Source organism: Ambystoma mexicanum, chromosome 10 (assembly GCF_040938575.1).
Source record: "Ambystoma mexicanum isolate Mex_15411 chromosome 10, UKY_AmexF1_1, whole genome shotgun sequence".
Classification (NCBI taxonomy): domain Eukaryota; kingdom Metazoa; phylum Chordata; class Amphibia; order Caudata; family Ambystomatidae; genus Ambystoma; species Ambystoma mexicanum.
The window spans coordinates 1,489,603,183-1,489,629,685 of NC_090932.1; the positions used below are offsets into that span (position 1 = coordinate 1,489,603,183).

Genomic DNA, 26,503 nt, shown 5'->3' on the forward strand with positions numbered 1-26,503 from the left:
CTATATGATGGGACGTTCTCTCAAATAAGGGCATACCAGAGACTTTGAGAACCATGATCAAATTACTGTATAGTAACAATACTGCATGTGTGCGCTATGGCCAAGGTGGGAAATGGACTGCACAAAGGTTGTGTTTTGGCACCATTGCTGGTTTTGTTATATATAAATGCTCTGTCCGTTCTAATCGATAACATGGCATGTGATGTGCCCATGATTGGGGGCAAGAAAATGTGAATTCTTTTATACACTGTCAATATAGTACTCATTTCTAAATCGGTGGGGGGCATCAAGAGACAGTTGGAACCATTTTCATTGATTTAGAAATGAGCACCAACTCACTGTGAATCTAGAGAAAACTGTTTGTCTGTTGCATCATTGCAGGTCTGTTAGGGAAATGTATTTTTTGTATGCTTCATCCCCTCTCCTAGTGAGAACCCTAGCACTTTGCTGGACCTCTGGACCCTTTTCTGAAAACCTGAATGAGTGGAGCCTTTTTTCCACTCATTCATTCTTATGTGCTCTGTCTTTTGGAACTCTACTCTTTGTATTGTACCTATCATATGGAGTCTATTTTCCTCCATAACTCTTAAAGGCATCTGTATTTTACTATTGCAGTACACAGCTTCTTATGGGCTGTGTTGCTGGGGACCCTTAGAGTCCTCCTTTGAGATTCTTTTCTTTATCCTAGAGCAACTACAGTTCTTAAGGATACAGAGATACTTGGTATCTCTTCTAAAACGTTATAGTCTGAGAGATTGGCACACCCCACCTTATGTGGAGTGCCAAAAGGATACCTAGTATGGCCCTTCTCTCTGCTCCTGTGACTTGTTAGTCACATAGACAATCTCCTAGTTATGGCTGATGGCAGCGGACGTGTTCTATTGTGTAATTGTTCTACTGCAGGCTATGTCCATAGCCGCGGTAATGCACAATAGGGGCACCCAAGTATTAACTTGGCGCCTCCCTTCTTTTTTCGCCATTACTAGCGTGGTTGTTCTTGGTCAGCCCTTCTTCTACCATTCTGGGATAGTGAGGCGTGTGTGTGTGTGTTTTGCCTTTGGCTGGAAACCTTTGGTGTCCCTGCTTAGCCTTCAGAGTGTCTGGGAAAGCAGAAAGTGGGTGAGGAGTTTTCCACCCCCCTTGTCCTTTGTCTGCCAGAGTGCCTGAATGAGACCAGCTCCTAATAATAATAATAATAATAATAATAATAATGTCCTGATAGGACAGCCAAATGCCCCTTTCTGTAAACTGCTGAAGAAGATTGCAGAGGCGTGAGTGCTGGAACTGGATAAAAGGTGAGGCTCCTGGAGTGAAAAGCAAGTCGACCACTCGAAGCTGAAGTAACCAAAGAAGATTACCACAGCCGCCTGCAGACTCCTTGCAACATTGAAGCGACCACTGCTACCCTGACCATGTTTTCTGTGTGACAGAGGAACTCTGAAGAGGACTCCTCCTTCCCTTTAACTGGTGGGAACCACTAGTCCCGAGACAAACTTTGATTTGAGCCATCCCGCGAGGTCCTGTGAGTTTCCAGAGCTGTGGAACCCCAATACCAGGAGACCAGCTACCCATTTCGAGTGCATCGTCTTGGAAAGGTCGAATCCGTCCAAGCCTTTGCTGTGTTCTAGAGGACACTCCAGAGACCCAATCCAACTCTTTGACACCCCCTCATCAGAGTGTGGGACTGCAGGAACTGAGGATTAACCGGGCAAATCAAGTCCTTTGTTGGTGCAGCAGAAAAAGGCACCAAAACCACAGAGTGACTAAAGAAGTTGATGAAAGCCGTGCCAGAGGTCCCTACCACGGGACTGCTGCTGAGCAATACCGTCCTTTATCCTACCTTTTGTCATCAGACAAACGAATCCAGAGGTCGGGTCCAGAGCTGCAATATCGCGGCGCATCCAACATAAATGTTTTCTTCAAACCCAAGGTACAGTGGAGAAAAATGTATTGCTTACTTTATTCCAGAAAGTCGCTCCAGGGCGTTTGAGTGCACATAGAGGTGTCCAGGGCAACTCCCTCCTACCTGCGACTCAAGCGGCTGCTTGTATACTTTTAGCAAGTCCCTTAACAGGGGGGCCTAGTAAGATCGTTGTCTCTGTCCTCCCTCTGTTCCCCCGCCCTTGCCTCATCGCGCCTTGAAACACTTGTGTATAATACATCTGTATTTTAATATAAATGTATGTGTAAGTGTTTGTTTAATGTGCATTACTAGCTACGTTCAATGTACTTACCTAGAGCTCATATCTTCCTCTTAAGTTAAGCGCCTGACTGCTCTGCCACTCTACCAAGGTTCCTGAGTAGTACAGACTGATACTAAGAGTTGGGGGATCTACAAACCAGTGGGATAGCTTACTAAAGTCTTACCTCCAAGTGGGACTTTAGGGAAGCTCCCCTTAACGAGGCCCATGGTGCCCCAATCAAGCAGGTTAGACATTTTGATTATGTGGGGATAAGGCTTACCTCTAAAAAGGAGCCTGGAATTAGCATCTGGATCATATTTAAGAAATGCACAGGTGCGACCAGAGCTTTTTCACCACAAGTTTGTGGGTAGAGCAATAATACCAACCATAGAGAATTACAAGGCACAAGCCTGCGCAGAACTATCATATGGCACAGAGTTATGGGGTCATGTTACATACCCATGTTTGCCATAAAGTAGAGGGCCTTTCGAAAGAAATTACCGCTTCCAAAAAGCAGTCCTACCCTGCCTTTGTATTCCGAAGTGGGCCTGTGCCCCTTAGCGTACACAATACTGCTTTGTCCAGTGGTATTTTGGCCCAGTCTTAATATAGAAGCATTCCGTTTCCATAAAAATGTTCTTTGGGATTTGGCAAATTACACTGGTAGGCACAGTTGGAATTAATTCACATTAAAAAGTAGCTAATTAATTTAGATTTAAGATCCGTCTGGGATTCCTCTTGGCCAGATACATCATTTGTGAGTCACCCTGTTAAACCCACATTTCAAGGCTGCGCAATGGCTGATTTTATTTTGGCTATAGCTGGTGGGGCAGTGACACTGAACTACTGGGCACTCAAGTCTCGCTGAGCATGTGAATTACATCTTTCTTGGCTGACTAATCTATGGTAAGAATTTTCTCTCAAGTTCAGGCTAAACATCCTCCCTATTGCACTGAACACTGTAAAAAGGTTCCAGACTTCCTCGAATAAATGTCCCTATTGTAAAACATACGAGGAAACTGAGGCAGTTCTTGTTGACCTGCCCACTGTAACAAAAAGCACTGAAAAGCTTCATCGCGTATTATAGAACGGAGAATGGGATATTACACTTCATTGCCGCTTTAGCATTCTTTAAATCACAGCTTGCCCATTTTCCAACCTTTATAGTTCCAAATTATTTGCTGTCAGCATGGCACAGTTGAACAAAGTCTGATTGATGAGGCAAGACCAACTATTCATCTATTATGGAGCAATTCTTTCCTCTAGATCAATTGCATGTTTGTGTGATATTTGCTGGTTTTGATGTCATATTGTAATGTTCCTTAATGATTGTTATATTTTCTATGCACCTCTCATCTCCTGTTCTATGAGTGAAATGTGCTTTATAGAAATATGTTCTTTCTGAGAATCAGTCAGTTGACTTTAGGAATCCAGAGTGCTGGGAACCTTTGAATATTTGCAAAGGCTGACAGACAAGGCTCGACTCCTTGCAAGGTGAGAGGACAAGGGGTGGTAGTTTGTGTTCCAGTGATGTAATTGCAGCTCTGAAAGCTATGAAAAGGAGGACCCACTGGTGATGTCACTGTTCCGCAGATGGGTAGAAATGTTGGCGCAGAGGTACTGGGCAGCCATCTGATTTGCAGACTGTGCAGCTGTAGTGCTGGTGAAATAGTCAGCTGACAGTTCATTTAGGAGATTGACTCCTCAGACTCACATCATTTCAGAGTTCTTGCTTCGGCTTAGTCATGGGTTGAAAAAGCAGAGCAGACACCCAACTTTGTCTGTGGCTTCCTCCATTTGATTTAGCTCCTTCCATCCTTTTGTTACTGTTCCATGCAGGCATGGGGCAGCAAGTCTTTGCTAGGAGCAGGAGACCTTTAGGGCTTGTGACTTTGCTGTGCTCACCAGGTAAGGGGAACGGACGAGTAGATATTTGGTTTCTTCTGGCGACTTAGAAGTCTGTGGTCCACAGATACTCTGCAGAGCTTCACCATCACAATGGTTCTTGGAAGAGGGCAGGATACTGCAGACATTGCTCACGATTTGTTTATGGGTAAGCATCTTCTATGCATTTGGACTCCTCCCCACATACGAAAAGGTAAGGATGCAGACCATAGAGTTAAATAGGAAATTAAAGGCTGGGTGTGGGACCATCCGCTCTCCATACCAAGCTTATAGTTACTTGAAGGTTGTGGCCGCCAAATCATTGGACGTCTGTTATATTTTACTTGTGTGGACTTCCTACTGGACTTCCTCTGAAGCGCGGATTCAGACTTTGAATTTAATTGTTTTTTTATAACGTGCCAAATACTGTACTGGCGTTTGGTTTCTAAGCGCGGATCCGGGGTTCGAACCTCTGTTACTCTGCGTGGCTTGCTGCAAGAGCAGCACGTTGCCCCCTGTGCTATCCTCTGTTCACAAATCAATACATCTACAAACGGGTCATATCTGGTTTTTCTAGTTGTAACCCTCAATTTCAGAGGCATGCTGTAGCCATAATGATATGTAGCAACATCTGTATCCCACTTGTTTAAGAACAATGTCCTACTGTTCGACTTTGTACTGAATATATACCTGGTCGCCGGAACGGACACCTCAGTGAACAGCAAGCAATACTGCACCAGAGTCAAAGTATCACGTAAGTTTTGTAATAGGTGGTGTCATCACCAAAATTAACAGCCCTCAATTTATTGACCACAGAAAGATGAAGGGTAGAACTGGCCCTCCCGATAGTTAAACCTATGCTCTTTTTCTGAGGTAGGGCTAACTCAGATTGCACGGTCCTCCAGCGTAACTATTCTCTGAACCACACATTTGGCAGGAAGGTGGAATGTGACAGGAGCAGTACTTGTGAGGTCTATTCTCATTAAACTAATAGAAAGGTAAGAGTATTAGTTGGTCTTACTACTGAATAAATGGTGTTTAAAGAGAATTATGTGCCCCTTGTGTTGGAGTTCCATGTTAACAACAAAGCAGCGCTGAACTCACCTGCTCACTAACATCATCTGTCCACAGGCGCATTGTCTTCCGAATAGTGGGGTAATTGTTTCGGCTTGTAATCTGAGGTTTCAAAAGGCCAGCTTTTTCCAAATTGGACAAGGTCAATATATGTTCGTAGCCATACGTCTGTGTAGGATAGAACAAAACAAAGTTACTTCCTCCATTGAGAAAACAGAAAGTAAACACAATTGATATATTTGAAAAAATTAAACAATTAAGCCAATAAGAAAAATAGTGCCTTAACAGCGACTCTGGTACTCCTAGTCCACAGAACACAAACGCTTCCATCTTGTTGGATTCCCTGCTTTTATAACAACCGTTGCCAGTATTTCTTTGTATGCCAGTCCATCTGCCGTCACTATAGTCACAAGCACAGCAATGACAAGCACAGATAGTGCACCTGTTGCATAGACAGCCTCTGGGTTCACCAATACCAAGTAAGACGAATCACCATGGACGGAATATTTATTTACCTCGGCAACCTTGCTCTCCCTCCTTTGCAACTTTGTATCATAGAGCACATAAGAATGATAAGGTAGACGGGGAGACAGCAGATGCAGAGAGGTTCAAGGAAGCAACTTATGTAGAACTGCTTTGCTTAATGAAGTATTTGGTCCAGATGAAGAAACTTCCATCGAGTAATGCTTTCAAAAGGCATGCAGCTCTGGAAAGCGACAATTGTTGCCTTGAAGGTTGTGGAACCAGAGAATCCTGCAGCCTTAGAAATATAGGCCACAAATCTCTGGACGAAAGTTGCTTTTGCCACTTTTTTAATCCAAAGTCATGTTTCTCGGGTAACAAATTATCAGACATGAAATGGTCCGATCTGTCCAAGTAAAACACATTGGGGGCTTCCAGCACACAAATTGCTAACATCTTCAGCTGAAAAACGGACTGGTCTAGGCTTAAATAGGAATATACATTTTCTGCTTTAAACAGAAATATGACAATGCTATATGGGTGAAAGCAGAAACGTTATTCAAAACCATGCTATCTCTACATGGAAGACGGTACAAGTTTCTTTCGACAAACAAAGATTCAAGAAAATCAGGGACCGCCACTTTCTCCCTCCACTCACCTAATTGACAAAATGAAACAATCACTTGAGAACGCATATAAAACAATGTTTACCAAGCCCTTCACACTTTTTGCCAACTGACAGTTTTTATTGTGACATCTACCATCAAAAGCTGCCTTACTCAGCATACCGAGCTAGAGCCATGAGCTACCCGGAAGTGATACAGGGAGGGAACTGCAGAGAACACTTCCATCGTGGGTCTGCGCCCCGACCTGATCGACGCTGCATACCACTATGAGGGGGCAGTGACTCCCATACTGTCAGCATGCTGCCCTAGCACCTATGTGCAGGCTGTGAAGAGAGAAGAACCACTACCTATGGGGTCTGCTTTGGCAATGAGTCAGACATCCCTAACATTAGATCCTGTACAGCCCTTGCCAGTTAAGAGTGAGGGAGGTTGGCGGTGGGAGCCACCCATCCCGCTATGTATTGGACTTGCACCGCCAGGATGTATAAGTATAGGTCAGGGTATTCCAACCCGCCCGCTCATATGGCAGCGTGAGGGTATCGTAGGATATCCTGGCCCGCCTACCAGTCCAATCGTATCATTAAGCTTTTGGCCCGAGACCAAAAGTGCATAGGGGGCCAGATAGGTATGTTATTGAAAATATAGAGCAATTTGGGCAGAACAACCATTTTAGCTAGTGCAATGTGGGCTGCTGGGAGATGGGCAGGAGAAGCCACAAGTGCACTCTGTGTTCCAGTAGTTCCAGAGCCCTCACATAATTTTCCCTGTAGAGGTCACCCACTGACAGGGAGGGTCACATTATGCTCTAGGGGCACCAGCGGAAGTCCTCTCCTGCGTCTGTCGAATACATGGGGTCAAGGGCAACACTTCCAATTTATTCCAATTAATTCTTAACCCCGAGAGGTCCCCGAATCTACTTATCTCTTGGGTAAGTTCAGCCTAGGATGTTTAACCTGAGTAATATATCGTCCGCATATAGGGAAACAACAGTAAGATGCAAGTGTATTTGTATGCCTCTGTGTACGTGGAATTCTCGTATATGACAAGCCAGCGGCTCCACTGCGAGAGCGAAAAGAATTGGAGAGAGGGGCCCCGTGTTGGACAGATATATTCTGATGTCATCCCAATTGTATACACTGCCAGCTTGGGTGCAGTATACAACCAGCGGATCCAGCGTGTGAATGTCAGGCCAAATCCGGAGCGACAAAGGATCTCAAAGAGAAATGACCATTCGACGGAGTCGAAGGCCTTCTCTGCTTCCAACGCTGCCACTGCCATAGGGACTTCTAGGTCGACATTATGCATGAGTGTAAACAGTCGCCTCAGGTTATTTTGAGTCGACCGACCAGGGATAAAGCCTGCCTGATCCGGAAGGACTAATGCAGGCATGTGTGGTAGAAGTCAGTCTGCCAGTATTTTGTTGTTGGTATTAATTAGAGACAGCGGCCTGTATGAGGTGCATCTTCGGGGATTCTTTTCTGGCTTAAGGAGTACTGTTACCAGGGCAGTTCTTGTACAGTTCGAGAGGGTGCCTGTGGACAAGACGCTTTTGTACATTTTGCACAGATATGGGAGCAGGTAGTCTAAATAAGTTTTATAGAATTCGGCCGTTATTCCATCAAGACACGGGGCCTTTCCATTAGTGAGGGGGAGTATTGCTTTGTGGATCTCTTCGTCTGTTATGGGTGCCTTTAAAGTTGCCCCTTGGTCTTGGTTTAACCATCCGAGGGCTATCTCATCTAGGTATTGCATCATAATATTGCGCCCTACGCTGGAGTGGGATGTCTAGAGGTGATCATAATACTCACGGAAAGTGCTGTTTATCTCTACAAGGTCTTTAATGAGGCATCTGCTTCAGTCCTTGACCTCCATAAAGGAGGTCACTTGATGTTCTTGTTTAACGGTTCACACGCTAGTATCTTGCTGGGGCGGTCGCCCTCTCCATACCTTGTCGCAGCAATCGGATCTCCGAGAAATCTCTCCTCCCCAATTTCCAATTAGTTCAATTCCTCTCTATGCGCTCTCAAGGCGTTGCACACCTCGGCTGTATCTTGGGTCCCCTGTTGAATCTCTAATTCCTTAAAGGTCCATGCCAACGCCCGCATGGACCTACACAGGGCTTTCAACACTCCCCCCCACCTCTTTTGATATACAATATCCCCTAACATATACTTTAAAGGCCTCCCAGATCACCCCCGGGTCGGGTACTAAGCCCACATTAGTTTAGAAGCAGTTCTGTAGGTCTTGGCCAATTTCCCCACGGAACGCGACGTCATCCAGAGCCGTGGCCCTGAACCGCCACCATGGTTGTTTCGGGGGCCCTTTCAGACCGGCAATGTGGGTCAGCACTGGCGAGTGGTCCGAAAGGGATCAGGGGAGTATATTAGCCTCCATCACACTCCTAGCTATGGAGGCGGTGGTCAAAATGTAATCTATTGTTGAAGAGCTACCGTGAACACCAGAGAAAAAGGTGCGTTCCCTATCTGTAGGGTGCTTTTCTCTCCACACATCATGCAACTTGTGATACTTAGAAATAGCAGACCATGCCTGGGCAGCTCGTGGTAGAGATTGTTGCGCTGTAGAGGACCTATCCAGTTCTAACCGATGGGTCCATATTAAAATCGCCTACCCAGATATAGTCCGGGAACTTGTGGATATGATTGGCACACTGTTGAAAAAGAACAGGGGAGTTAGTATTTGGTACATATATGTTTATCAACATGAGTTTTGATCCAGAGTCTTCCTCGGCTAATATAATCTATTGCCCCTCCTCATCACCAATCCGCTCGTGCAACTTGAATTCCAAGGAGTAGTGTATATAAACAGCCACCCCTCTTGAGCGTGTGTTCTAAGAGGAACAGTGGTTGCTTTCCGAACCAGATCAGTTTTCTGCAGGCATAGTATGTTTATATTATGATTCCGGCTAGAATTCGCTATTAACCGGACTTTCTTCTGGTTAGTGAATCCACATATGTTCCATGACATTATGTTATCCGATTTCTTCCCCGTTTTAAGTGTACCCATGGTAGAAACAATAAAACAGAGTCCCTTGAATTATAGATCCGACATAGTTGGTCTGTTTATTGGACCACGGGCGGTGTGTTACCATGGTACATTTTGTGGATCGGAAATCTCTCCATTGGGCTGACCTCTGAGCCCTCCCCCTTTTCCCCATACAAACTAGCTGAAATGAACTTCCCCTATACCCAACCTTAGTACCCACCCTTTCCCACCCACGCCAGAAACATAAACCTACCAGTGCCCATATCCCCACCCTTCCCAAATATTCCTCATTAACAAACCCCCAACAACTCCTGCAGTGTCTGGGGATATCGGGGCACAGAGGGCGGCCAGTATGCTCCACGTGGCGACAGCCGCTAGATGATGTTCTGTGGGCCCATCCATCACCCCCGGAATCTTCAATGTAAGCTATTGAGGCAGCTGTGCAGTGATTTAAGAAGGGACACATGGGTGCCTTCAGGGCAAATGTCGAGGAGATCTCCCCAGGTCCGGGAGATTCATAGAGAAGCGAGAGGTGAAGGTTGTTGAGCCGTTGTGTAGAACCCTAAGTTTAGCTGGGTATATCATTGAGTACTGTAACTGCTTTCTACGTAGGATAGTCTTTACAGACTGAAAGGTCTTGCGTTGTTCCTGAACTAATGGGCTAAAGTCTGGAAAGAGCCGAATTGTGGCGGACCCCCACCACAGCTCCTTTTCCCCTGGCAGAGCAGGATGTCCCCGTCACGATTGCAAACATTCTAGTGATGATAGGACGTTCTGGGGCCCCAGGAGGAGGTCTTGCTGCTAGCAATCAATGTGCTCCTTCCACCGTGTACATGTTCGTGAGTGGGGGGTCATGCAGGACCTCTACCAGCAGTTTCTCCACAAACTTGTCCATGTTGTCAATTGGTGTGGATTCTGGTATTCCCAGGATACGGCTATTGTTTCGCCTGGATCAGCCTTCTCGGTCCTCATTCTTCGCCAAAACACAAGAGTAACAAGAGATACCAGGAATATCTATGTACTGTGACCTGGTCTGGAATGAACATATACAAGATAAACTTAGAAGGTCAGAGTACTGTTGTGTTCAAATAACAGGTGCTGGTGTAATATCCATGCCTACAAGGCCAAACTCATTTCTCGGTACATAAAACTACTGTGGAACACAAGCGTCTATCAATGAACAAAACCCTGAGGTGAAGCAATTGATTTCAACCCAGTAGACGCTCGAATATAATTGAATATTTTTTATTGACATTATTAAACAAATCGCTAAAAAAACTGATTTCTCAATAATAAAAGCGTACAGCAATATGAGTATCAAACAATATATTTTGTATTGATCAATCCTTCTAGTTCATCATTGGACTGACCTAATACATCATTCCCATCTAAAAACCACATCCAACCACACCACATTCATACACAAAACATTCAAAAATTCATTCAATAATGACAAATATATCACTAAAAATCAAACATTCTAAAACACCATTATACAATTTTTTATCCATTGTTAATATGAACCATAAATTTAACGCCACTGAGCCTCTTCCTCATTAATGTAATCTATTCTGGCTCGGGCGGATATAACTTCGAACTGTTCACAAATAACAATACACTCCCCAACCCGACATGTTTCTTTCTGTATAATATCCAGTAAACAGAAATTCTTCAGGGGCACTATGGTCCAGCAAAGTAGGGTAGAATGTAGATGGAAAAAATGAGGGACATGTAGAATACACCAGCAAAGCTCACCTGCATAAGAACACAACATCAATCAGGCCAAATGCTTAAGTTACAAGATTGATCATTAATACCACCGTGCTATCAGTAAACGGGGCGTAGAAAAGGTGATTAATACCTTACTTCTTCCTTAAACCAAGGGGACAGTGAGAAGACCGTAATCCACAAACCAATAGAAGACACCATATGAGTTGGTACCTATACAATGTATCCACCATCACCAACACCTTGTGATACTTCCAGGCATCCAGAATCAGCAAGGTACAACTTCACCATAAGGCAAAACCTCCTGTGACCCGAAAGGTTACATAATCAAAACACCAAAGAGTAGAGGAATGTTTAAAACAGAGGTAGTTTCTAACGAAACACTCACGTTCAATCTCCTATAACTCTATTCGGCGAAAAAACACAGATGAGGGTCATCACTGGGGGCACGCACCCGCCTGAACAATAAAGCAGCGTGCAGTCCCAGTATTAAAAGGAGGAGCCTCCTCACAGGTTCTGTCTGTAAATGATAGCAACTTTCTCGTCTTCCTGTGAACACAAAGGCGACAACATGATCGATAGCCAGACACGATGGGGCTCTGGGGAAAACAAACAACTAAGGTACTAGAGTGACACGATGTGGTGAGGACAAATATATCTCATTTATCCCTACGTAGTAACACCACATAACGTGCACTCCCGTTACACACAAAAGCACTTATAAGCCCCAAACTTAACTTCATGGAAAAATCAGATGCTTATCAGCCTCTGCATATGTCTCGACCGTGTCCCAATGAGACTCATCCTGTGAGAACGCCAACCACGAAAATTAAATTAGTCGTAACCATGGAAATACCCAATCCTAAAACAGGAAAGTAAAAACACGACGGGAAACCATCAGCACATTAGAGAAAGACTCCACAATGCTCGATTCATTAAGTTAATGAATTCTTCGCCACCAATTTCTTGACAGTTTGCTGTAGCTCGGCCACTTTGTCTTCACCCTCCCTATCCTTTGTTCTGCCTCCTATTTCCACTGCATAACTTATCGATTTGTATGGCAGAGATATCAACCTTGCAAGTGAGGGCGTCCATCTTTGCCTCTAGGTTGTCCATGCTACCCTTCAAAGCCAGTAGGGTCTGGTTTAAGGCAGTCATATCTAGGTGGGCTGGTGCGTGATTCTACTCTGGCGGTGGAGAGGGCTGTGACTGATCTAACCGTCCAAATTGGTCAATTTTTGATTTTTTAGATTGACCATTGTATTGCAGTATCTGCAACACTTCTTGTCCAGATCGCTGCGTGGGTTCAAGTGGAGCGCTGGTATGGTAAGCAGCCCGGGGCCCAGCGATGTCCAGTGTTGCAGCAGGGTTATGTGGCAGGTGAACCCCAGGTAGAACAGTCTTTGTCAGCCCGGGCTATAGCTATGGGAGTAGGGCTATGTTGGGTCTTGTTTAGGATCACTCCCCAACCGGAGAACAAGTATGTTGCATTGGGGTCACACAGGGGATTTGCTGTACTGTCCAATGGGGTCGTGCCACCTTTATTGCCAGCAGCATCTCCTTAAGTGAGACAGTATGAGGTGGTGCAAGTTCTATTACAGTCCTGACCTACGTGCTTTGTGCCCAGTCTTTCGTTTTGGGTTACAAGGTGTTCTCCGTTCTATCTGCAATGCAGGGCCTTTGATGCGATTGTCCAGTGCCAGCCGCCTTGAATCTGTGGCCCGGTGCCAAGAGGATCCTGCAGCCTCTTATCTGCTCCCTCAGTCACGTTTTGATACCCCCAGTAGGTGCCAACAAAGGCCACAAGTCAGGAGGTCTACGCATTCCAGGGAGGACTCATGTATTGGAGGACACGAGGGGCACTCAGCAGACAGCCCTGGAACTGTAAGTATAGCTTGTGCAGGGGGAATGTTCCAAATCACACTTTCTGTATTTACTAGGTGTCTTTTAACCTCGTGGTGGGGTATTGCAGAGTGCTGGTTGTGAGGGAGCTAATCCCGGAATGCAGGCGGCTGGTGGCCGCTGCTTTCAGCATCCTCCCGGTAAGGCTGAACTGTCCTCAGAGAACCTGGGGAGCCTTGCACGGAGGTCTGCTCGGGCGGCGTAGCCACGCAGACAATGGGCTATCCCTCCCAACTGATGCAGGAGGCTCCCACTCCGCGCAGTTGCCTCCAGAGGGTCGCGGCAGTGGGGGGAACCTCACCTGAGGGCTCAGATGTTGTACGACCACTTCAGAAGTATTTGGGTGCTTCTAGCAAAGTCGCACCGACAACCGTCTCCCTATGTGTTTCACACCGGTCCATCCAGGTCTCCCTGCCAGGGGGGTGGGGTGTTGGGGGGGGGGGCTGGGAGTGCGACACCGCATGGTGGCCCCACTTCCCTTGGGGAATCAGAGCCACACAGTCTCACCACCTTTAAGGAATCGAGGCCTCACGCCCCTCATTCACCGCCACAACCTCAGTGGCGGGTCCTTGCTGAAGGTGTCCATCACTCCCCGCGAACTCTGCATGCTTCACAGGGGCTGGGATGGTGGCTCACTGCAGTGTTTCTCTTCGCCCGCCTCACCGAGGTTGAGGTTCTGCTTTGAATCGACACCATGCTAAGACGCTGCTTCCCATAATCACAGATCCATGGCACAGGTTCCAGGGGGAGAACAAGGCAGCAAGTCGCAGGATAATTCAGATATTAGTGCCGTCGCCGGAACTTTTCAGGCGGTGGACATCTTAGCCACGCAACAGCGCCCCCTTCCTATTCACATTTGACATGTTTTTTAACATTTCGTTTTACTAAACAAAAAAGAAGCCAGTATTGTGGTACAAGAGAATATGTAAAATTACATTATGTATAATTAAGTGAAAAATAATCAGAAACCAGATTAAAAATGAATGTGCAATGTGGGATAATCCAGGGGAGGCAGCCAGGTATGCAGAGGGCAAGTCCGTTTATGCATAGTGAATTTCATAACAATGCACCAGAGTTTCACCCAAAACAGGTGGCTTTACTAATAGCTTAAACTGTGATAAGACTAGAGTTCTTAATGATGTGTTTACCGGACACAGAAAACACACGCGTAATATTATTACAAATCATCGGCATAGGCCAGGAAGTGCCCATAGAGAGGGGAGATCACCTTACAGGGGAAGGGGCAGGGATACGTGTCAGGTGAAAACAAAGCATTAACCATTTTTACAATGGGCATCATTCTCTTGCGTATCATTTCTTGTTCTATTGAGGCCCATACATCCATCTAAATAATCCAATCTGTTATAATGGGGACTGTAGAGGACATCCCCTTTGTTGCATCAGCACGTTTGGCCAATAAACATCCCAGCAGTATCAGTTTGCATACACCCCTATACTAGAGTGTGGTGCAATGCCCAGCATGCCATGTTCTGGGATTTTCCGATTCTTTCAAACTTGTATATGGCTTTTGTCCAGAAGGCCACCATGATGCACAGCCAGAGTAGACGATAAAAATGTATGAATGCGTATAGATGTCGACAATTAAGGAAAGCACCCGGTTTAGTGTTGTCCAGCTTATATAAATCAGGTTGAGTGATGTAGGTCCTTTGTAGGATATTGTACTTTATTGGCTTGAACCTGGCATTGCAGGACATTTAAACACGTGAATGCCTTATACCAAAAAGGCATGAGCGAGAGTGCTCCGTCCAAGGCATTTTCCCAGATAACTTGAACTTTTAGGAGTGAAAAGGACTGGTTGGCATCAATGGGTAGGCATATGTTGCAAATAGGCTGACCACCAGTTCCTAAAAACGCTATGAATGTGTGATTCATCTGGGAACTACATTTCCATATCTTATTAAGTTTAGTGAATTGTTCTACATTTTCTTAAGGGATTCATAAAATGCATCTGCATGTCTAGCCACAATATATAGAACAGAGAATTGCATGCACCCTGTACCTTACTGCCTGCGCAAGATCAGGAAGGGACCATATGGGGCACTGCTTAGCAAGGCCAGCTGAAGTTTCCCAAAGCACCTCACCCAAACCCACTTGCCCAGCGTGATCATGTGCGGAAATTGCAAGGTATTGCAGACGGCAGCACTTCTGAACTACATGGATACTCTGGTAGACTTCTTGGAGTACTCTATCATATAGGACCGAGGGGTTCCCAAGCACAAGCCATCTCTTTCTTTAATCTCAGGACTCCCCGCGATCACAGAATTTGCAAGAATGGCAAGACTTGTAAACCTGAGACATATGAACAGCTAAAGATCTAGGCATATTAGCAGACGATTGCTCAAGCTTTCGCTATGGTCTTTTAACATTGCTGTAGAAGTGCACCAGTCTTGGAAGAAAGAATGGCTTCCCCCTTTAAAAGGAAGCTCCATGTTTCAAATAAGCAGACGCCTCCTAATTATATCCTGAGAGACAGATCTAACCACTGTATCAGTCTGACCCTTGACTAATACAGAGCTGAAACAGTCTACTTTCCAAGAGCCAACATGTATTCATACTTGGCTGTGGAGTCTAGAGGGGATCACTCTGCATATACGAATTCCTCAACAAAATAGATGAGTTAAGCTATTTACTGGTGTTAAGGAGAGACCGTAATTTTGGAATACTTGCTTCCCCTTAGACTGCCATGTTTGCAATTTGTGACTCCTGGCTGAAAAAGTAAAGTAAGTATTAGTTTTCCCTTTGCCGAAAGCCACAGTTACCATATAACATGACAATATGGTACATGACATGACAATAGACAATGTCATACCTGCCATCCTCCCTACATTAAATGCACTACCTGTCAATTCAGACCCCAGTACTCTCGTTCATGAGTATAACAAAATAATGACTGAGACTATGGACAAAATTGCCCCACTTAAAATGCGCACAAGTAAACCTAAAGCCCACCTAAACAAATGGTTTACACCTGAACTCAAGGTCCTACGCCTTACTAAGAGAAAATGTGAATCTAACTGGAAACTACGGCCCACCAATGAGAATAAGGCCAACCTAACATCAATCTCACGCCTCTATAAAAAGGAAGTTTGCCTGGCTAAGAAGAACTCTTATAACGATCGCATTGCCAATTCTAATTCAAGCATGAAGGAACTCTTCTCCATAATGAAGGAACTTGAATCACCCATCGCCACACCAGACATCTGCACCAAGGACCAGACCTGGTGTACAGATATCCAACACGCCCTAGTCAACAAAATAAACACCCTCCAAAACAAAATCCAACAAAAAAAAAGACTTGATCAACTTCGCTAATCTGCCTTTGCCACCAACTAATGCCACCCACAATTCCCAAACAAGTAAATTCTCCTTTACCAAAGCTACCACATTAGAAGTAGAGAAAATCATCCTCACCCTTAAACCATCCAACTGCAAAGGCGACATCTGCCCAGCACAGCTAATAAAAGACGCTGCCAGAGATCTATCACCTTTTATCTCCAAACTTGTCAACGCGTCCTTCTCCACAGGTATCATCCCTGCTAACTTAAAACAATCCTGGGTGCTCCCGCTGCTCAAAAAGCAGACACTAGACCCTTTGATCCCTACTAATTACCGTCCAATTACCACAGTTCCATTTCTTCTGAAGATCCTGGACAAAGTGGCCTACACGCAGATTCAAAAACACCTTGAAATGCACAAGCTACTAGGAGCTAGACAATCTGGCTTCCGCCCATTACACGGAACAGAAACCACTCTTATCGACTTAAAGTCCCAATTAGACGAACTGAGAGATCAAGGCAAAACAGCTCTCCTCCTCTTGCTAGATCTCTCAGCAGCCTTCGATCTTGTAGATCACAAGGCCCTTTGTAAACATCTGGACACTGCCGCTCACTTCTCCACACAAGCCATCAGTTGGATAGAATCCTTTCTGAGTGAGAGAACTATGAGAGTTCTTTCCCCCATCGGCAGCAGCAGACCCCACACCCATCACATGTGGAGTCCCTCAGGGATCCTGCGTCTCCCCAACTTTATACAATATTTTCACCAAACCTCTGTTCGACGATCTGGATAATCTAGGTATCACCTATACTAACTATGCAGATGGTACACAGATTCTCCTCCCGCTTTCTGGGGATCATAGTAAGGACAGAGAGTTGGTGAACAGAGTATCTCATCATTCAGGCATGGATGGCAACCCATGGTCTCTGCCTGAATGATGACAAGACAGAGCTGATCATTCTGGGCACACAAGCCAACATCAATAAACTGGGCCCAGACTACTCTGCGTTCAGTATTGATGGAAATGTGATCAAAGTCTCGAGGGAAGTAAAAACACTTGGTTTTTACCTCGATTCTACCATGTCTTTCACTAAACAGGTTAACTCCCTTGCCTCTACCACAGCCTACACCTGTAAATTGATTGTATATTGATAAGAGCAGGTAAGCTCTTCTTATCTAACAACAGTTGTCTAACCCTGGCGAGAGCCTTAATACTCTCCCGACTCGATAACTGCAATGCCCTCTATAGTGGTGCCAACAAATACACTACCCCAAGACTCCAAACACTACAAAATAATGCTCTTAGAGCTGCATTAGGCATAAAGAAGGGGGAGCATATCTCCTCTATTAGACGGCAACATAAATGGCTCTCTACTGACAATAAAATCCATCTAAAAATGATATCCTTAACTCATAAGGCTCTCAATAATGCTGCCCCTAGCTACTTGAAGGACAAAATAATAAGAAAAATGTCCAACAGACCTACAAGAACTGCTAACTCCAACTGCCTGGTAGTACCTAGATTCAGACTTGCCAAAATTGGCGGTACTAGCTTCCCTGTGAGAGCTGCCAATTTGTGGAACGCTTTGCCACCTAACCTAAGAGCAGACCAACCTTTCTCACACTTCAGAAGAAACTTCATTAAACATATCAATGATAACAATGCCTAGACACTGTATATGATTCCTCTCCACTGCACGCCTAACCTTTCTCAATTGTATATAGAGACTATTAGCTACCTGTATTATATGTATAACTGTCTTATATTGTATATATTATTCCTGCACATTTCTGAGTGCACACGGTAACGACTTAAACGCACTGTAAATTTGTAACTATACAATTATGTAATACTGTACATTTTGTGCTCAATACTGTAAATATTTTATTCATAGCAAATTCGTTTTATGTAACATTGTAAGCTTTGCATATATGATATGATATGATAGTTTATTTATATAGCGCCTATACACAATGTGTTTCATATATACCGTCTGCTGCGCCCGGTAACCTTTGGGTCTGGAGCGCATTACAAATAAAGAAAGAAACAAACAAGATTGCGCTGAGAAGAACTCTGCAACAAGACAAGACCATCAGTGGAAGTCTTGAATTTACCATCAAAACACTAGAATTGACTGAGTGACTTGTGTGCTAAATATTTGTTGCAGGTTAACACTGAAGACTAAAAAAAGATTAGAATGATAATTTCACTGAACCTTCTGGAAACCTGAGGGAATATAGGTTTCAAAAAAGGTGCAAGTCTAAGGCCTACATGGCCAAAGCTAAGATAATTCTCTACATTATTACTTGTTGGAAAGAAGGTTCTTCCTCTTTAACCTGTAGTGGGTGCCCAGCACACAGGATTTGATGTTACAAAAAGATTAGAAATAGGAAGAATCGGGGGTAAAAATCGAATCAGTGGCACAGCCATCAGTACCAGGGCTGAGCAAGGACTCACCAGGAAAGGATGCATGGGATCCTTCAATTTGTCACCCCACCAAAGCCAGGAAATTATCTACATGTGTTTCTCTTGCATATCGAGAAATAAAGACACGGCACAGAAACTGCTATTTACAAATGAGTTAGGGGAAGGTTTTTCTACAGCAGAAAACGCCAACTGCAACCGACCCCTTTGTAGCACCATGGTCAGAGAAGTAACATGAGATGAACACATTCAAAATCCCTAGGATTGGACACAATTATTTAGAAAAAAAAGTTTGTTGTGTGCAAAAGGCAACTCAGATGATAAGCAGGCATCCCAATTATTTGTGCAAATAGAGGAGAAAATTAGAGAAAGCATGTTCCTCCAAATATCCCTGGAATGCAGATTTCCAATAAACACGCCATGTGAGGGTCGGCATCTGAGTCATGTTCAACAGATATAATTTCTTATATTTTTGGTAGCCGGCATCATCATAACATTCAAATAGACATTAAAACAATACATCTTGACATGTAATATCACATGGGATAGTACACTATACGTAATCATTCCGATTTTACAGGAGGACATTATACCCCAAACGACCCGATCATGGTTAACATTTTACAATTAATATTCCATCTATACTCATGGGGATACCGCTGAAAGCTCCTTTAACCAGTATGACCGAAAGTCTGACCAAATATCCCCTGGAGGGCAGTTAAGTGGAGATTGCAGTATCCATGCTCCTTCCATGTTATATGCCCAAACTAAATCACTCATCCATTGTTCTTCCGTCAGTGCTTTAGAGTGTGTCCAATGTTTTTTTGATAACATTTTATTGTATTTTCGTCTTACAATACAATTACACTAACTCACAAACATAACTTTGCATATGTGTGGTAGAGCTGTATGAGGGACTACTGCATATATATATGTATCAATGTGGAAACACAAGTGAGGGTAGAAATACAGGAAACATTAAACATATCAAAGATCAGTTGACAGTTTCTCATCTGTTTCTTTCAGGCGATGAGAGGTATTAAACGTCATAGTTGTTATGCCTTGGGGTGGCGATAGTGCTGTTCATCGGACTGTAATAGTACAGATTGTATGCGTTTCACAACGTTAATTCCCACTTCCCCCAGATTTTGTCCGCTTTACCCGGGCAACCTCTTGCTTGGTAAACACGACGTTCCATTAGGATCATTGCGTCTATGTCCGATATCCATTGATCATAATGTGGAGCGATTTCTGAGCCCCGGAGCTGCGCTATGTTTCTTTTGGCTATTCCTGTGGACGTTGAAAGTAACAGCTTTTCAAAGCGCGATAGGTCCTGTTCCGCATCTATACCCAGGAGAAGGAGTTTGAGGTCAGTAGAGTGTGTCCAATGTTGTAGTATGCACCATTTAGCAAGCAAGAAACATGGTTTTAATAACTTTTTGTGTACAAATGTATCCCTTTTTATTGACCAAAAAGGTGCATGGCAAGTGAGGGTGCGCCAAGTCCCTAGGGTTCCACATCAACAAACACCTCTCCTTCAAGGCACACATAGCTAACAAAACTCGGGCAGCTTGGCATCAGCTCTCCCTCCTGCGAAAAGTCAAGCTCTTCCTTCCTCCGGACAGCTTTAGATCCACCATACAAGCACTGTTCCTATCCGACCTGAACGGGGGCAATGCACTCATCGAAGGCCTCCCATGGTGCTACCTTGTGCCCCTGAGAAGTGACCTAAACGCGGCTGCATGCCTCATCAAGGGTCAATGAAGATACGAAGACACAACACGGGGCACACCTCGATCTTCACTGGTTCCCACTGCACGCACGAATCACCTTCAAGTATTACCACATCATCTATAAGGCAGTTGCCCTCAACTCACCAAGCTACCTTGCGGAGAAACTCTCCATCTCCAGCAGACAGCACAACACCTGAAGCCAGGACACATGCAGACGTAAAATCTGCCACTGCAAAAAAGAAAGGACCAAAAAACAAGCCTTCTCTGCCTAAGCCTCAAATCTATAGAACCTCCTCCCCGTCAGCATCAGACTTGCTCCTGCAATTCTGTAACTAAGCTTTGCATATTCTTGTAACTGCTGCGCCCTAATACCCCTGGGTCTGGTGCGCATTAATAATAAAACAAACAATTCAGAAAAGAACTCAAGACCCACCTCTTCAAAAAGTCTCTCCTCAACACCTAGGCCATCACATCGGCGCATGCGCCACCTGACTCGCTGGACGTGCTGTCCCGCTCTTCCCCGCCACCTATTACAGCTCTACCCCTCATCTGTGCCCCACACCTGCTGTATAGCTGTTCTGTTTCCTCTGAAAAGTCCTCCGTTCTCTATCTGTAGTGTTGTACACCTCTGTAAAGCGTTCTGTTATGAGTCTATATTGGTATATACATCTGTAAAGCGCTCTGTTGCTTCTCGAAGCCAGGTCTGCGCTGAATAAATACAATAATAATAAAGAGACGGATCAAACAAGCTCCCATCCGCATATGTGGGTGCAAGTAGTCTTGCTCTCGTACTATGTTCACCAGCATAGCACTCTGTCCATATACGAGATGTGGGTCGCTCCGCTTCAAACCATTTTACTGCATGTGTGCCTGTGCCACAATACAATACAGTTTAAAGTTAGGAGCAGCAAAGCCCCCTTATCGTATGATTTGGTGAGATCAACCATTTTATCCGGAGAGCACCAGAGTGCTAGATACATTTTAAAATTACTGAATCCAGCTCCTTAAAAAAAGGAACAGCCTTGCCACATTGGTATATTCATGAAAAAAATATAGACGTTTTGGCATTACCACCATCTTCAGTAAGAACATCTTACCAGCTATAGCTAATGGAATTTTTGCCCATCAAAGAGTTTTAAGTCTATAAGTCTGAAGTGAACAAGATATTTCCCATGATTATTTTGATACAGAGATGCCCAGGTATTGGATATTCTGACCCCCAAATATGTGATTCCTTTGGGTGCCCATGCAAATTGTACTTCACTCTGTGGATGAGCCGTGACCATGGTGAGCAGATATAGCTCGGATTTTGTCGTGTTGATTTGTAAGCCTGAATCCGAGCCAAACTCCACCACATCTCTCATAATAGGGTCCAAATTCTCACTAGGGTTTCTAACAAACATCACATTGTCTGCATAAAGCAAGATTATGTTAGCACACCTGTGTAATCTGATGACCTTCCCAGTATATTTATGTTTCACCAAATCTGCCAGTGGGTCGATCACAATAGCAAAAAGTAGAGGGGATAAGGGGCATCCCTGGGTCTCATTACGAGTCCGGCAGTAGCCGTGCCGGAAAAACCGGCAGACTGCCGCCGGACCGGTAATACCTTTCCACTTCCGATTGCCGGAATCACCGGGGCATTACAACCCCAGTGACCCGGTAATTCCAGAGGCAGAATTCTGTAAATCCACATTCCCATGGAGTCCCGCAGGACTCCATGGGGATGGGGGCCATGGAAACACAGGTTCCGCCTATGACAGAGCCGGTGTTTCCATGTCCGCCTGCAGGCGGGTGGTGTTACTTCCGCCAGGTCAGACCTGGTGGGAGGGACACCTCCCGCCTGCAGGACTCGGAATCAGCCGGTCCGAAAACAACGGTGGCAGCAGATTTACCACCACCGTTGTTTCCGGACCAGCGGACTTGTAATGAGGCCCCCTGTCTTGTGCCCCATCCTATCTCAAATGGACCTGAAAGTTTGCCATTCGTGATGACTCTCACAACAGGTCAGCATACAAGATAAATTTGGATCCAAACCTACATTGTTCAAGAACAGGATATAAAACCCCACAGAAGACCGAATTAAATGCCTTTTAGGTATTAGGTGTGGCTGCTACTGCCTGGATAGAGGGGTCCACTTGGGTTAGTACATTAACCACCCTACGGATATTTGAGGTAGTGAAAAAACCCAGAATAAATCCAGATTGATCTATATGTATAATGTGTTCCATGTATGGCCTTAACCTGTTGGCCAAGGCTTTTGCAAGACAAAACATCTACGTTTATACCAGATAGAATTCTTGAAGCCAGCAACTTAAGGCAAGTCACCCAGGACAAGAGAGTGAAATTAAACAGAGCATAAACAGATCTAAATAAAATACAATCAAAAAATATAGAAGGTAAAATTTAAGCACACAAATTAAAAACTGAGGAAAGTTTACCAACCAAGATGAAAAACAAAACACCAACCCAAAAAAACAAAAAAGGGAGGTTGGTAAAGAAGAGCAGTTCAGTGAACTGACCGGTACATGGGAAAGATGGGGACTGGGACTGGCGTATTAGTGATTGTATTTGAAGAGGGTGGAAAGACTCCCGGAACACAGAGGAATGAATGCGTGCAGTGGGGGTTCACAATACATTTTTAAACCTATATTCTATTGTATAGGAAAGATACGTTTTCTGGTTTGGCCTGCTGCAGGAGTACAATTGGGAAGAAGGAAGGGCAACTTCTAACTGTAGAGTAAAAATAAACAACTCAATTATCTTTAGGCATACCAGAGCCATCAACTCACATCAACAAGGAGAGCAGTAGGTCTCTGAAGATGTCTTATTGGGACTAGACCTACTGAATATCACTCACTGCAATGAATAGACAGCAACTACATGAGTGCTTGGGCATCCAGAGAAGGATAAGCGCATTGTGCCCTGGTATTGCCAGACTGTGTAGCATCCCAATTCACAAAGGGCTGCTGCACAATTGCTCAGTCACACTATGGAAGTGTTGGTGGGTATTATAAATGCCACACACAAGGTCACAGCAGAAAGCTTTCTGTGTTCAGTCACAATGTGAAGTTGCACTTGTGCTTTGTAGCAGCACAGACTTTCAAAATACATTTTACACATTAAGAAGGCATGCAACATTGCAGTAGGGACTTTGAACATTGTTGTGGCTATTTGCAACCTCTATCACAATGAAATAGTGGTCTACTGGCTTTAGAAGGCTTCGGTTCCTTCTTGTGGCAGCAAAGGGTCAATGAATATGGAAGAGCAAAGCTTGTGCCTGGCTGCTCCATATTCCATAACTACACTACATAATTACTCCATGGAGTCAGACTTCCCAAAACACATGAGCCCACTTTTTCAGTTCACTGACCTTTATTTGAAGTAAAACTTAAGGTGCAGAATACAGTACACAATGAAGTGCACAACACAGCAGCACACAAGTACATAACATAACCTAAGCAATGCATCTATCAATACAATAATCATATTAGATCAATGAAAACAGTTTAAAAACATGAATAAAACATTATTGCAATTCATATGGGGTGGCACAAACAGTTAAGTACTTTGCAGTTCACGCTATACATAAAATTGCTGTTAATTAGTTTGCTGCGCTTCAGCCATGCCCAATGAATGCATTTGGCCACCCAATGCACCACATCTGGGTTGCCAGTAGACCTACACAGCTTCATAGCATCGGTGGTGCAACGGATATTCCAAGCATAAAACAATGGTTTTAAGTAAGCTCTTCTCAGGGCAACCAACACATCACAGATCAACAAGAAATGGATCATGGTTTTATCATACTTGCCACATATGGGGCAATCTGCCGTTTGCTGTATCCCAAACTTAGTGAATGTGGCTACCCTGAGAGTTCCTATTCTGAATTCCACATATAGGGTGAAGGCATACAGAGGTAGTCTAAATAGCCCTCAAAACCAAAGTCAGGCTTGTTTCCCAAATACCCCATGCCTAGATTTAACCCCATACATGCCTCCTCCATTTATTTCCTTGTCAATTGTAAAGCAGCACTTATTCTGCGTAGGGGTGGTGTTAGGAACTCATGGTGGCAACGTAAAGACAGACACGTGATCACAGTACAAGGGTGTTTATTAAACTGTATGCAAAAACACCTTATCTAAACCTAGAGCTAAAATGGGAGCAAGCTACGACCATCAATAGGCAATCCTAGTAGCGTCTTGTCAAATAAAAAGGGCCTATACTAAATAAAATAACAATCCAATCCTTACTACTAAGTTACAAAAAGAGTGTGGGATAATGTTCACCAGAAAAGAAATAAGTGTTCACAAATTGATAAGTCAGGATGGTATGGTGGGGTCTCCCTTTGCCCACATTTTTAGAACAGGACAAGGCGGGAAACCTGAGCACAGCACACTCCTGGGCCTTTCCAGCCACGAGGCTCACAAGTCCATTCCACGATACTATAATCTTCAAGGGCCAAGTCTCTTTTCTACAAGGTCTCTTGCCTTAGCAGGCCTGCTGGTTCAAAAAAACACAAACAAAAGTTATTTCGGTGGTCTTGCACTTTGGGCGATGGCACTTCGCCCTTAGGACCTCCCTCCACCGGGCTTGGATCCTCTGTGCAAAATGGGCCTCCCTCGGTCGGGTTCACTACAGCCTTTCACAACACATCTCGTAACATCCAGGAGCCTTGATGTATTTCTAAACACACACTACTGAGGAAACCTTCAACCGGGTTCACTCTCGTCGACACAATGTTCCCGGGTGTATTACTCTCATCACCCCAAATCGCAGGCATGCCTCAGCCAGGCTCACATTTGCCAAATATACAGTTTTTCTCTGCTTTATATCAATATAGGATTTACTAACAGGTGCGTTCCCCTTGGCATCCCTCCGTCGGGTTCACATAGCCATCTTTCACACAGTCCATGATTTGCTCAATTTCACCAGAAAGCGTGTGTTCCCTTCTACTAGATTTCTTTCGGCATCCCTCTGTAGGGTTCACACTTGCCTCATCTTACAGTTCACAATCTTAACAGAAAGCGGGGTTCCCTTCCCGCAGCTTTCTCCCGGCAATAGGTCAGAGACTTTCGATTGTACAAAGGATTTGACGTGACACTTGTAAATCCACTGACCTCTCACGCCGCCCTGTCCTAGGGTCTTCTGGTACATGCAGTTTTCATACTAAATCAAAGGGGCCAGCGAGAGTCCTTCAAATGAGCACGCCTACGGCGCCCGACTACTCTACAGCTAGCCCTTGTCTGGGCATTCTAAAAAGTTCAAACACACAACTTCTTTGCATTCATATAATGTTGCCACTCACAACCGTGGGCTCAACACAGTTCGGTTTGCTTTCAGCTTCCTCCGACTCACCGGCTGTGATGAACCTGTTGGCTTCTCTTGTCTCTGGAGTCAAGGACGGTACCACGGTACCCAGCACGCCTCCCCGCATGTGCTATCAATGCACGAGGCCCCCGTGCACCGTTGACATCTGTTCATCCACATGCCAGCTGTAACTCCCAGTCTTAGGATTTCCCTCTCTGAGGCTTTGTGGGTCTGAGTTAAAAAGGGCAAGTGCAGTTCCCCCTTCGTCGTCCTTCCAGGTCTCGCCGCTTTTCACCTCTGCTTCAACTGCCGGTCCGGTATAGCTGTATTCTCGTGCGTTTGGCCTTGCTCGTAGTGTGCTCTCGTGTTCTGCCTTTTATCCCTGTGGGGAAGGTAAAGGGCTGTCAGGTGTGCGTGGTTATAGTCAATTGCCTGACCCGTGTGTTGGGACATGTCAGGTAAACGGCTCTGGCGTTAGTCCGTTGTCTGTTACAGTGTAAGAAAGTGTTTGTGTCAGAAAGGGGGTGGGTGGTAGAGCTTCTAAATATTCTACAGGGTAGGATGAGGAAAAGCTGTTACAAGGAAGGGGGTACCGTGTCTCAACCTTCAGTGCCCCACTTCCATGCCCCAAAGACCCGCTCTCCAGGTGAAACCCCCACCCCCAAGAACTGGATCCAATAGCGATGGTCGTGTCCCAACTACCAGGATGACAGACCTCCGGGGACTAGTGAGAGACACCTTCGGGATTCTCACAGTAGTTTGATCAATAATAACTGGGCTGGTCCAAAGGTCAAGCAAATCGAGATCAGCAAGAATGTTCTTAACATGGACTAGCCAAGGAAGACCTTTCCCACAGTGAGATGGTAAAATATTCAC

General features: G+C 44.8%; 1 protein-coding gene across 1 annotated transcript in view; it reads right to left on the reverse strand.

Moving 5' to 3' along the window:
• VPS33A (VPS33A core subunit of CORVET and HOPS complexes) overlaps nucleotides 1–26,503 on the reverse strand; it is a 285,704-nt gene that overhangs the window by 41,187 nt on the left and 218,014 nt on the right. The window contains exon 11 of the mRNA XM_069619602.1: nucleotides 5,172–5,309. Within this exon, the coding sequence (XP_069475703.1) occupies nucleotides 5,172–5,309 (138 nt within the window). The remainder of the gene's footprint in view (nucleotides 1–5,171; nucleotides 5,310–26,503) is intronic.